This window comes from Juglans microcarpa x Juglans regia, chromosome 1D (genome assembly GCF_004785595.1).
Source record: "Juglans microcarpa x Juglans regia isolate MS1-56 chromosome 1D, Jm3101_v1.0, whole genome shotgun sequence".
Classification (NCBI taxonomy): Eukaryota; Viridiplantae; Streptophyta; class Magnoliopsida; order Fagales; family Juglandaceae; genus Juglans; species Juglans microcarpa x Juglans regia.
In genome coordinates, this window is record NC_054594.1 from 11,155,849 (window position 1) to 11,170,082 (window position 14,234).

Consider the following 14,234-nt stretch of genomic DNA (forward strand, 5'->3'; position numbering starts at 1 on the left):
TAATATTTAATGAATATGTAAAAATGAGAGACCCGAGGAAACATTTTTTACAGTTAATATGTAAAACTTGGAAAAAATGGTTGCTTTTGCTCCTGCGAAAAAATAAATAAATAAAGTGTAATCCTAATCTTGTGTTTGGTTATACAAATCTCAGTCTTAACACCTAAAATTGGTACAGCAAATCGAAAGGGAAGAAAGATCCATTCTGGACCCCGCTAAGGTTGTTTGGGCCTCGATCGGTGTGGTGTGGTGTGGAGCTCCCGACGGTAATCCGATGCAATTATATAGTGTTCATTCACACATCCATGACAGTAAAAGGAAAAATAAAGAAAGGAAAACATACAGATTTACATGGTTTGACACTGAGCCTACATCCATAAGAATTTGAGGAGGAAAAAATCCACTATAATATGCTTATTTTACAGTCTCTCAAGATCTCTCATCCTCATTGTACAATGAATATTGAAGGTCTATCTCCTGGTGGAGACATCGTCGCTGGAGTTCCCATCGCCAAGTTGAAGAAGCCCAATCATCTCATTTCCTCCCTTTTATCACTTCCCCTCCCTCCTTTTTTATGTCACTTCCACCTTCTTCATATCAGCCTTTTGTCCCTTTCCTCTCTCTTCTTATTCCACCCCCCCAAAAAAAAAAAAAAAAATATTTGGGCTACACCTAAGAAATACCAGAGCTTGTTATATTTTATCCCTTATATTCAATATCCATGGAAATTAACTTCTTTTTACTACAAAATAACTCGTACAAACTGTACACTTATTTTTCTAGTACCCTCTTGTATGACTTATATTTTCTCCGGTGCTACGCCTAGAGTTTCTCCCGATTCACCAGTTCATATTATTTTTATTTCGTAATATCGACTTACAATTTTTTCTAATTATCTCCTGCAAGATAACATACAGAACTTTTTATATTTGGTACTTCCTCTATGGTCTCAGCCTTTTTCTCTCCATATTTGTATTTAAAAGCAAGGAAACATAGAAATTAATGATCATGTACAGCAAAACATTTTGATAGACAAAGAACAGAAAAAGAAACGGAATTGTATTGGGCATTAAGAGTATGGCATAGGAACTTTGGATGGGAACTGCCATAATTAACACAGATCCCGTATACAAATAATTTTCACCACTGTGAAAAGCACTCAGGCGGTGGCTACATCAATAGCAGCAGCAACGGCAAAAGTGGCCAAAGGTCTCAATATTGACCCACAAATCGAATTAGAGAAGAGCAAGTTCAATGCCATATATAGTGACTACAAAGGGTCTTCATGTTAGAATGTGTGCATGTTTATGTTCTTTAAACCTGCCTCTATTCATGTAGTACCCTGAGCCAGGAAGAGTCAGAGATTTGAGTTAAGAAACGGGAAACCAAGAAATGAATTTACGGGGAAAAAAAAAAAAATAGTCTATCTTCACATTTGAGAGTTTTTTTGATATTCCCTTAAATATTATTGAGAATTGAGTATCTCAAAAAATTAGCCACAGAAATTGAAAGATGGCATGGTGTTAACAACACAACCTGACCAAAATTGCATGCAGAGTGCGGAGTTTAGGGAACCAAGGAAACCTGACAACAGATACAAGCCACCACAATGCCAAGCAGAGCTCCAGCAAGAACCTGTGATGGATTGTGGCCAAGAAGTTCCTTGAGCTTTCTTTTGCTGATAGGATGTCCTTGAAACATGTCCTGAACGATCATATTAAGAACCTGCATTGCAGCAGTCACAATAATTCATGCAACAGCAAGAGATCTATTTGCAAGCAAGTTACAATAAGTGACAGTCAAAAAGAAAATTATCATTGTCCAGGAAAGCCGCATTAAAGAAAGAATAACTCTCTAGAAACAAATTAGGACTTACTGAACTGCCAGCCTAAGCAAAGGGGTTTGAACCTGTAAAATGCATTAGCATAAGCCTCAAGACAAGGCTTAACCCAAAGATCCCTATCTCATTAGTAGAATACTAGTCGAAAGATCCACAACTTTGATACACACAAGGTTAAAGGTTCTCATCATCAAGCAACTTTGACAAGACACTTTCAAGAACCAAGAGAAAGGGCAGAAGGATGGTGGCCACCAAAACTTATTATATCCATTGTCGATCCGCTAGTTCAAAAGTTTCCAATCCTTGCAATGAGAGGAGCATGCTAACTTCACAATTTATTTTCCCTCCTGCTACTCATTGCCCTTACCAACTTGCACTGGATTTAATAAATTAGGTTGCCAACTGACTCAAATCAATGAGCTCTCCAGATAATGAGTGGATCCTCAAAAGTCAAATTAAGCACTTAAAAGCAGCTATATTTTAAGCCATATGAACTGAAAGCACAAACAATCAATTCCCACTTCATTAACAAGATGCATACAATTTAGTGGCTCATGGTAATGCAAAATCATTCAAAAATGCATATTACGGAATAGTAGAGAATTGATTCATATAGGCCCCAGAACATGAGAAGATCTCACCGGTACAAAAAAAAGCTCTTACTCAAGCTTCTACAGGGTGAAATTTTGCCGGGCGATTCATTTGACAATTATTGTGAGACATGCTAGTTCAGCTTCTTGGCTATTATTGTGAGACATAGTCTGTTTTCTCTTTTCTTTTCTTTGTTGTTTTTTGGTTATTTTTAAGTGCGCCATAAAACATTTCACTTGATAGAATAAAGACAAGTTTGCCTATTCCAATGTAGATGAAAATGAGGATAACTTGGGTAAAACATGGCTAACCATAACAAATGGCTATTCCAATGCCATAGCTCTAAGCCAGGCTAGTCAAGAGGAGTTAGCTCTAAGCCAGGCTAGTCAAGAAGCTGAACTCCAAGTACCTAATGATATTACTAAAGATATCCTCTCTGGGGACATAAACAGAAACTGCAGCAGGTAAAAAAGTGGCTACAGATATCTTCTCCAGCTGTGGGTTTTAGTTAGATCCCCATCGTTTGAGGGGATAACACTGCCTTTATCTTTTGTACAACATACTGAAAGCCAACTGAATCTGCATGCCCAGACTGGAGGACTTTTTATTTTTAAGGTTAAAGATATAGATTGCTCTGGGGAAAAAAATTTTGGAGCTTGGGTTTGTTAAGAAATTTGCACCTATTCAAATGAGACCTCGGTGCATTATCGCCAAAAAAATAAGAATAGGAAAGGCTATTCATATTCCTTCAGGAATGGGAATGCAAATATCCATTCTGCAAACCAAAATGTGCCCTAAGAGTCATATCCATATTCTCCAAATAAACTAAGGAATTGTTTTAATTTAAATCAGCAGTAGCAAGCTAGGAGCACAAATATACAATTTTCGTGCACCTTTGTCCTTAAGACTTCAAGTGCTGCAAAAAGGACATTCGGGCAAGAAAACTCAAAACAAAGCTGCTGCCAGCCAAGACAAAACACCCAGCACCACCTAAGTGAGTTTTCAAGAGAGGAATCAAACCCTAGCTTCTCAAAAATTATATCCACCTTCTGCTCTAGCTGCCACCCCCTTTTAGGTCATATGTTTTCATCAATTCTCCCTTCAATTCCTTTGAAAAACATATCCGTAACTTTTCCCAACTGTCCAGGTGTTGTAATGTTTCTGCAAACCCTGAATTTCAAGAGAAATCATACTCTTGCCGCAGCAACACAAAGGTAAGTCTTTTCAAAGATTTTTCTTGAAGTACCAATTTAAAACAAGTTACAATTGTTCTATAACAATTAACAGAATCTGAATCAAATTTTCCCCATTGATTTGATACACCAAACAGCCCAAAATTGAATCCTACAAGAAACCCCGAGAGGCTGCAAATCATTGTGGAACCTTCAGTCAAGTTTAAGGTGAGTTTTTCTTAAGCTTCCTTTCAAGATTATAAAATTTTCTCCCTAGATCGAATCTAAATCATTCTATGTTAATTTTATGATGTGGAATACATGAAGCCTTGCAAGAAGCTGCAAGAGTTCCATTCTTGCACGAGAAATCAAGGTGGACAGATTCTGTAACCTAACTTCTCTCATTGTGCACCGCTGAAAGTTTTCTAGTAATGATTTCATATAGGTACTAACATGATATATTTTGTCATACATGTCAAAAGATTTATACATGCTATCCAAGAGAAAAAAAGTTTCTGTAATCTAGTTAAAAAATTATATATTGGCATGCTCACATCATAAATCCATAAAAGAATTTGAGAGTGATGCATTTGAACTAAAGGGTTTGGTATAATATGTCAAGCCTGTAGTTAAGGGTAAGAGTTGGCACTGCAGAGAATTCTGCAGTACCATGACCATAAAAAGGTGTTGCTGTTTGGACTATCTTTAAGGCTTAATTAAGAATTCAATACCCAAGTTTTAACCCCAAGGAGTCATCCTTCCAATGACACACACACACATTTGGTAATATTTTGAGACCTTAAAGGCTCACTGTAAGACCCTAAGCTCAGACCAAAGGTGTAGCACTAAAATGGCATTAAACCCTCGAAAGCACACACGCAAATCATGGATTAGAGGGCCCTAAAAGTCACCATGAACCCAAGGGTATGTTTGCTGGAATTTCTAGCACATGACCCTTCATCATTCAGCCATCTGACTCGGTGTATATTGGTGGACAGCAGCCTTATGCTCAAGTCAGAGACCCCAAGTATCCTTTTTAGAGAACTATCAATTCTAGAATGGTTGGAGATAATTGGTGTTAGGTTTAGCACATTGGGATGGATGGAAACAAGTCAAATGCCCACTACATGAGAAGCAAGTCAACCTATTAGGTATGATATGATCATTCATGGATAAAAGGAGTTATTTTCTTTGAAAATACAAGGACCAAACAGAGGAAAGCATACCTGATTCATTCAGACTAACATATAAAGAAAGAGATTCAAACCTCAGTAGCAGTAAAAACAGAATAATAGAAAGGGCTATGAATTTTTTTTTCCTAGGTTGTGAAGAGAGTGTTGATAGTTTGTAAGCAAAGAAAACAAGGTAAATAGACATGATCATGCCCTTAGTTTCTTCAAAACGCCAATGCAATGTTTTTCACAATTTCTTTTTTCAAGGATTATGATGTAATGTAGCCTTTCTTTGATAGCCCTCTTTAGGCATCCAAAACTATATATAGGTGAAGAAGAGTTTGAATAGAAATAATTTTATGTTCATGCTTCTGCCATGTGATATGTAATGAAAATGTTAAAAATACTTTATGATGCTTTATTAAAAGCAAAAGAAAAGGAAGAAAGGAAGCGAAGAAAGGAAAGGAAAAGGAAGTGAATGCAATTTTTTTTTTTTTTTTGGATAAGTAAAAGGTAAATTTTATTAATACAAATGAAATAAGCATAGCCTATATACACAAGAGGTATACAAAAGGACCCTAAATACATTCTAGGAACGATAGATTAAAGACAGGAAATCATGATCATTGTCCCCATTAAGGACAATGCATAGAAAGGTTTTGAAATGTTTTTTTTTTTACCTCATGACCAGGGGCGGACCCATGTTATAGGCCAAAATTAAAAAATAACCATCAATTATATCTGTAAAGTATTTTAATATGGAAAACTCAATAAATTAACTTCTGCCGCCTCAGAAAAATTATTTTTATACCCACCCCCAAAAAAAAAAAAGTAAAGATCCTGGTTCTGCCCCTGTTCATTGTTCACGACTAAATTGCAACTATAGTGGTCGGCCAGGAATGACTCACACTGCATGTCCTCATTTCTCATTTATTAAATGATTACTTATTCAATAGATAGAGAGAAAGAAAAGACTTCTCGTCTTATTATGGTAATTGCTTTCCTAGAACTTTTCCTTTTGTCACCATTTAATTCTTCTACTATTTTATTATTAATTTTTTTATAAGTACTATTTTATTATTAATTATCCCCTTCACTTCTTTAAATCTTAATTTTTCTATTTCGGACCCATTGTTTTCTCACCAGTTAATTTTGATGTTTGTTGAAAAATAAAAAAGTTCACTTCCTCACGATTATAAGAATGCTTTTACATTTTAGACTCTGTGTGTAAGAAATTTTTGACAATTAATGCATGACAGTCATGTAATTATTCAAGTGCATTGTGCAGGTCAACAACTAGTTATGATGCCTATACAAGCCACTCAAGTGGCAAAAATAGCCCTGAGAACTATTCAGTATGGAAATGATCCACCATCAAACAGAAGTAATCCCTTTGGTCCCCCTACCATTAACTCCCAGAAGTTCTTTTTTGACATAGAAATAAGAGACTCATTCTCCTGTTGTGCTATTTACAGAGATTCAGTAAAGTACCCAATACCTAGGACAGAAAAGTCTACACAGTTAAGAATATAACACAAATAATTAAATCTACATCTTCCCATCAGCTTAAGTTATTGGGACAAGTGGTGATTTCACATGGTATCAGAGTAGAGGTCCTAAGTTCGAGCCCTGACTCTACACTTCATCTATTTAATTAAATATTCTACGTGTTGGACCCACTTATTGAGGAGGAGTTTGGCCCACACATGAGGGAGAGTGTTAAGATAAATACAAATGATTAAATCTACCTCTTTCTATCAGTTTAAACTTTTGAGACAAGTGGTGATTTCACATTTACTAGCTAGTCAAAAGAAGGGGAGGCCTAAGCAGTGCCCCTAGCTGCCAATCCAAGGGAAAATCTAGGCATCCAGAATCTCAACTTAGAGGGAGATTTTCAAGTGGTGGTCCTTGCTCTTCAACACAAGAATCTTACCACTGATTGGAAGACCTCTCCATTAATTATTGATGATATATATCTTCTACTGTATGGCAACTCATGGTCTGCTAGCAAAGTTTCACATAGTTGCTTCCATTGGAAAAATCCTCACCATTGACAACTTGAGGAAACACAGTATTATCATTTTGGACTGGTGTTATTTATGTAAAAAAAAAAGGGATAACTGTGGATCATCTATTGTTATATAGTGAGGTGGCCAAGTTTTTGTGGGATGATATCTTCAACCAGACCAGTGTGGCATGGGTAATGCCTAGAAGGGTAGTGGATATTTTTTTTTAAGTGTTGGAGAGGTCTTTGGGGTAACATGTTGCTATATGGAAATGATTCCTCATGTGGTGCCTTTTGATGGAAAGAAATGGTAGGTGCTTCAAAGACAGGGACCGCTCCTTGGACAACTTGAAGAGATTCTTCGTCAACACTTCATTTTGTTGGGCTTCTTACATTGATTGTAATGGTGCTAGTTTTCATAGTTTGCTTGTATTCATCTCTAGTGCCTAGTGGTTGCTAGGTGTAATCTATGTATCCTTCTTGTGTACATGAGCTATGGCTATTGTTTCTATTAATTAAGTTTACTCCTAAGAAAAAAAAGTTTCACATAGTGCAAACCTTTAGAAGCACGAATTGGCTTGATGGGCTGCACCAATCAACATGGATGGATCATTCCCGCGAATGAGCTCGCCTGTAACCTGGCTCTCATTCATAGTGTGTAAAGAGCCCTTCTAGCCCACTCTTTGCTTTGTATCCGTAACCCTAATCTAGCTATAATATATACATATATATATATGGTTTTCTCCAGTTGACTAACATACGTTGGGTTGATTAGAATATTTTCTAGGGAAGGGAATTACAAATCTCAAGCTGCCCATTAATCATTATATAGCATCTTTTGTTTGGACTTCTTTGGTTATGAAAGTTGCAAAATTATTAAGAAAAATGTAATTGTAAGCGATTCTGCGTACTAATACGCGCACTCATTCAATATGATTGGTCAGAAAGTAGATTTTATTGAAAACAATACTAATTTGAATTTAGAATATGAAGGCAACAATATTAATACGCAGATTGGTACGCAAACTTGCTTGTACCATTTTAAGATGGTGCAACAAAATTCTAAAACCTAACCTATCAAGAAAGCACGTGACCTAGTAATGTTGTTGTGGTTCTTCTTCTAATAGTAATGGCCTAAGAGACAAAGCATCCTCTACATTTATTACAAGGTAATTCATTACAAGGTGATTCAATACAAATATTCATGTAAGAAACTAGTTTATAAAATAAGAGAAAAGATATTTATAATCGTGAATTATGTCACCAAGGCGTAATCATTTAAAAAAATAGATATATATATATAGAATTCATATAAAAAAAAAATTATAGTAGATTCCCTCTTTTTAAAAACAATTACGCCACATTTATGTACTTTACGATCGTAGCTAAAATTTTTCGTGAAACAATTCATCCGCCATTACTCAAATTACTGCAACACTACAGAAACTAGTACGACACTTCATATTATACCCCCACTGTACATTTGCAACTATAATTCTTTTCAGAGGTATCGAGAAAATTCAAAATATACATTCAAAAACTTGAACGGCTCAGGAAATTAAGCAAAAGCTCACATCTTACCTCGGCTTGCATCCCAGCATGCCGCCTAACTCCGATTGCGTCGTACATAACAATTAGACTAAACCCCAAACAAACCGGAAACAGCGAGTCCGCCACCCCATGACAGAGCGCCACCGAAGTCGTCATAGCCGTGCACAAAGCTGAGTGCGACGAGGGCATTCCTCCAGAAGCTAACAGTAATCTCAAATCCCATTTCCTCTCGATAAAGAAATTCAAGAACATCTTCATCGACTGCGCGATGAGACACGCGAAAAAACCCGAGACAAACGTCGGGTTCGCAGCTAATGTGGCTACGAACGGACTAATCCGAACCTTCGCATTCGACGTTACACTCAATAAAGCTACTCCAATCCCTCCATTTTGCAAATAAACGCCATCAAATCCATCCTTCATCTTCTCCGAATCATTGTAGGCTTTAACACCCAAAGCCCATTTCTGTGTTTGCGAGGAGGCTAATATTTTGATGCTTTGAAAGATTGGGACCAAAACCCAGACGGGATTTGGAGAAAAATCTTGATTACTGAACTTCGAGTTCTGGTTCTTGGGATTTGAAGCACTCCTGTGACAAAAAGAGGAAGTACTGAATTTTCTGCAGCGGGTGAGCCTAAAGTGAGAGAATCTGGTGGAGTAGAGAGGCTTGGTTTTTGGGTTCGAGAGGTTGAAGTTGAAAGAAGTAAGAATTGGCTCTATTGTCACCGAGTCCATGAGAGGAGCTTCGCGCTTCGAGTTCAGTCAGCATTTGAGAGAGAGGGAGAGCGAAGAAAGCGGAAACGAAAAGCGCGAGAGGCTGCGTGTGTTTTAGAGCGAAAGAAGTGTCGAGAATTTGTAGTGGAGAAGAGCCCTTGGTTTATGTTGTTATAACAAAAGTGCCGTTAGGGCCCCATTTTCGGCAACGAATATGCTTTGCTACTCTTTTTGGTGGTCATATCGACATGGACACATGATCAGGAATATAGATGCCGTGGGCATCTATCCATGCGGAAAATTATTAGTTATTCTAGTTATCAATGATGTGTAATTTGGGCCCATCTTTGGGGGCTTAAGTCAAGTTGAGTTGAGTTTAAATTAATTAAATTTTTTTATAAATAATAATAAATTGAGATGATATAATTAATTTTGTGAAATTAATCTAAGATGTATTTAGATATTAAAATGAGTTATAATGTATTTATAAAAAATTAAAAAATATTGTGAATTTTGAGTGTAAATAGATATTTGATTTGAAAAAGATTGTGAGTCTAATATGTACGACATTTTGAGTTGAATAATGTTTAGTAATTTGAGTGTTAAGTGTTTAGATATTCGATTCAATTTAAAATTAGACTGAACTGAATTGATTTCAGTACATTCTAACATCCAAACAAGGTCTGAGAATAAAAATAATAAATATATAAAATAAATTTTTCAACATATAATACAGTCCAAAAAATTTATTTAAATGTGGTAAATGTGGCAGGGGACACGTTATGTGTTTATCTGTCTTAGGTTGCGTTTGGATGTTGAAGTGAGTTGAGTTGTGTTGAGTTGAGATGATAAAATATTATTAGAATATTATTTTTTAATATTATTATTATTTTAAAATTTGAAAAAGTTGAGTTTTTTATTATATTTTATGTTAGAATTTGAAAAAATTACAATAATGAGTTGAGATGAGTTGAGATAAATTGATAATCCAAACGAAGCTGTACTCTCTAGGCAGTAAAGTTTCCCATAGGGCCTAAAATCTCGGGTAAATTTTTCTAATATCATTAAATAATAACTTTATTACAAAATGTCTATTATTAAATAATAACTTTATTACAGTTATAAATATTAACTTTATAACTGTATTTATAATTATTTTTATCTCATCTAATTATTATAATTTTTTAAATTTTCACATAAAATAAAATAAATAATTCAACTTTTTTAAATCTTAAAATAAAAATAATATTAAAAAAAATTATTCGAATAATATTTTATTTAACTTTTAATTTTTATTTTAACTCGTTTCTTCCCATCTCTTCTTATATACAAAAACAAACGAAGTCTTAATATTGAAGATGTTTTAGATCCTTTGGTAATCAGACGTGTGACGTGTCTTAGCATTTATCCATGCTTGAGGCGTTGTGCATGTTGCATGGTCAATTCAATGGGTCAAGAGGCACTTCAATTTTATCATGATATTGAACAAGGCGTTTTTTAAGAGGTCTCTGTCACTGTTGAGAGGATTTCTTATGCTTGTATTTACTACTCCTCAGGATAGGGTGGGGTTACTCAAGTTTTATTTTTGTGGTTCATGCATCAACACGTGGCTCTTGCTTTTAATCAAATTCCCACCCATCTCTGCATTAATTTAATAATTTTATAGGAATTTTTCATCTTATTTGTAAATTTTTTTTACAAAAAGATTTATTAGTTATTTTATTTTTAAGCAATACGTAAAACATACTATTTATATTATTCACAGATTTAATTTGTAAGATTGAAATTTTATTTTTTTAAATCAAATTAAATATAAATATTTTATTAGATATGTTATCTATACTGACCTATAATTATAGTCGTCCTTATATAGAGAGAGACAAACATCTTTTATTTTACAACTCTACTTTTCAATTTTTTGTAATTAAAAAATACACAAAATAAAAACACACACAGAGAAAAAAGCCTTAATTTCTCTCCTCAAATATCATTTCAATAGACCCCATGGTTTTTTCAAACTCCAATACAAACATATTTTAAAAACTCTTTCTATCCAATCATATTTTCTTTATGCATGCAGAATCCATCAAGAAAAAAAAAATTTCAATTTATTTTCTTTTGAGATTTTTCTCCACATTCGATCCAAGCATATTTATTTATATCAATATTGATACTAAGAAATGTTCAAAAAGATGCAGAGCATCAAAAAAATGTTTATTAAGTAAATCTGTATGAAATGAATTACAACTTATATATACCCACTTATAGACACGAAAAAGATAAAATTTAAATATCTAACTCTAACAGAAGCCTCTATAACAGAATAGAACGAAACTATATTATCTCTAATACCCCCTCAAGCTGGAGCATGTATGTTAATCAAGCCCAGCTTGAAAATCATAGCAGAAAATTGAGGAAATCCTAATCGCTTAGTAAAACAATCTACCAATTGGTGATGAGAAGGTGATGAGAAGATACATGAAAAAGCTTTACAATATTTGCTTGGACTTTGTCACGAATATAATGACAATTTATTTCTATACGTTTTGTTATTTCATGGAATATAGGATTAGCTGCAATGTGAATTACAGTCTTGTTGTCACAATAGAGGGTAGCAGCTTGAGGGTGAGAAACTTGCAAGTCTTGAAGCAATGAAAGTAACCAAACAAGCTCACAATCAGTATCGGCCATGGCTCTATATTCTGATTCAACTGAGAACTGTGAGACAATGCACTGGTTCTTTGATTTCCATGAAATGAGAGAGTTGCCATGGAAAATGCAAAAGTCTGTGACAGATTTTCTAGTATCTTGACATCTAGCTCAATCTGAATCAGTAAATGCAGTCAAGTGAATATTAGACTTTGCAAAAAAAAAAAAAAATCATTGGCTAGGAGATTCCTTAATAAATTGTAGTACTCTTTGAGCTGCATGAAGGTAAGGCAACAGAGGAGAATCCATGAATTGGCTTAAGGTATGAACTGCAAAAGTTATATCTGGTCTTGTGATGATTAGATATAACAACCTTCCTACCAATCTCCTGTATGAAGTGGGATCTTCTATGAGAGGTCCATTATCCTGAGAGAGCTTTAGATGTTGTTCCATTGGAGTCTTGACAGGTTTTGATCCTAAGAAGCCAGTGTCTTGTAGAATCTCTAAGGCATATTTCCTCTGAGAAAGAGAGATACCTGAAGTGTTCCTTGCAACTTCCAATTCCAAAAAATACTTTAAAGATCCAAGGTCTTTAAACTTGAATTTCTTCTCAAGAAAAACTTTGAAAATGTTCACAACTGCCACGTCATTACTAGCAATGAGGATATCATCCACATATACTAATAATGCAATGAAATTAGTACCTTGAAGCAGTGAGAAAAGAGAATAATATGATTTACTTTGCTGAAAACCAAGCTCAACAATGCTAGAAGAAAACTTGGAAAACCATTATCTTGAAGCTTGTTTTAAGCCATACAAAGATTTGTTTAATCTACAAACTCATGTATCATTTTTGTCACCAAATCCAGAAGGCAAAGACATGTAAACTTCCTCCAATAAATCTCCATGAAGAAATGCATTGTTGACATCTAATTGAATTAGATGCCAACCCTTAGCAGCTGCTATAGAAAGAAGACACTTGGCAGTGACCATTTTGGCAACTGGACAGAAGGTATCAAAATAATCCACTCCTTATTGTTGTGTGAAACCTTTGGCAACTAACATTGTCTTATATCTCTCAAGTGACCCATCAGATTTCAGCTTAACCCTATAAATCCATTTGCACGCAATAGAACTCTTTCCAGGGGGAAGATTAGTTAATGTCCAAGTATTATTTGTTTCTAAGGCTTGAATTTCTTCAGTCATAGCAACTTTTCAATGGGAAATCTTAACAGCTTGGTAATAGAATTTAGGTTCAGTAAAAGTGGAAAGAGCTAAAGTGAAAGTTGTGTTTAGAAGCTAAATGAGAATAACCAAGTGAAAGAGATAGAGGGTATGACTTACCTGATAAAGGACCAGAATTTCGATGGAAAGGTAGTGAAGAGCAAGCCTGTGAAAATGCCAAATGACAATGAAAGTCTTGCAAGTAAGCAGGTGGCTTATGTACTCGAGAGGATCTTCTAGGAAGGAAAGGCTCTTGTGAAATTTGTGGTGAATTGGAAATAGAATCTGCGTTGGAATGTAAGGCAGGTTCTGTATGAGGAGATAAAACAGGTAAAACAGATTCTATAGAAGAGTGAGATGAAATAGAGTCTTCCTTAGCAGGGAAAAGATTAGAAGGAATGGATTAATCAGAAATTGGAGCAGGGAAAACAACATCTCGAGAAACATTTGGATTATGGTTTAATGATTGAAAAGGGAAGATGGGTTCATGAAAAACAAAATCTCGAGAAACAAAGATTTGATTATTATCAAGATAATAAAGTTTATATCCCTTGATGGCAAGAGGATATCCTATGAAAATACATCTCCTAGCTCTAGGAGCAAATTTTGATATGTTTTGAGCTAATGTAGAGGCATAGCAAAGATAACCAAAAACCTTTGAGTGAGAATATGAAGGTGATTTTTGGAGTAGTTCATATGGAGTTTTGTCGGCAAGTAAAGGAGATGGGATTCTGTTGATCAAATATACTGCTGTGAGTATACATTCAGACCAGAATTTTAATGAATATGAAATTGGAAGAAAAGAGCACGAGCAACATTAAGAAGATGCTGGTGTTTTCTTTCAACAATTGAGTTTTGTTGTAGAGTGGCCACACAAGATAATTGATGAACTATGTCTTTGGAAGAATAGAAATCAGACATAGCAAATTCAGTGTCATTATCTGTTTTGAGAATTTTTATGGAAGAATCAAATTGATTGTTGACCATGTTTATGAAATGTTGTAAATGCACTCGAGCGTCGGACTTATATTTCATCAAATACACCCAGGTGGTTCGAGAAAAAGGTCATCTACAATGGTTAAAAAGTATTTAAAACCATCTAATGACTGATATGGAAAAGGGCCCCAAATATCACAGTGTACAAGTTGAAAAGGTGAAGAAGAACTATGTTCATTGTAAGAAGGAAATGATAGCCTCTTATGTTTAGCAAGTGGACATACTGAACAAGGAATTGTATTATTGATTGAAACATTATGTACAATAGAAGATAACAATTTTATTCTAGAAAATGAGGAATGACCCAACCTTTTATGCCA

The 14,234-nt window shown here is 34.9% G+C and overlaps 1 protein-coding gene across 4 annotated transcripts; it reads right to left on the reverse strand.

The window, feature by feature from the left end:
• Positions 1–1,042: 1,042 nt before the first annotated feature.
• LOC121267988 lies at positions 1,043–9,157 on the reverse strand. Of its 4 annotated transcripts, none has more exons than XM_041172093.1 (3): positions 8,362–9,155; positions 1,585–1,725; positions 1,043–1,342 (listed from the first exon to the last, which is right to left on the reverse strand). In XM_041172093.1, exons 1-3 carry the CDS (start codon positions 9,064–9,066, stop codon positions 1,331–1,333), a joined length of 858 nt encoding a protein of 285 aa, XP_041028027.1. In that variant the 5' UTR covers positions 9,067–9,155; the 3' UTR covers positions 1,043–1,330. The 4 variants fall into 4 exon arrangements, with proteins under 4 accessions (XP_041028027.1, XP_041028020.1, XP_041028034.1 ...); XM_041172086.1 differs by having other exon boundaries at positions 1,537–1,725; XM_041172100.1 differs by having other exon boundaries at positions 1,043–1,725; positions 8,355–9,156.
• Between the last annotated feature and the right edge of the window lie 5,077 nt (positions 9,158–14,234).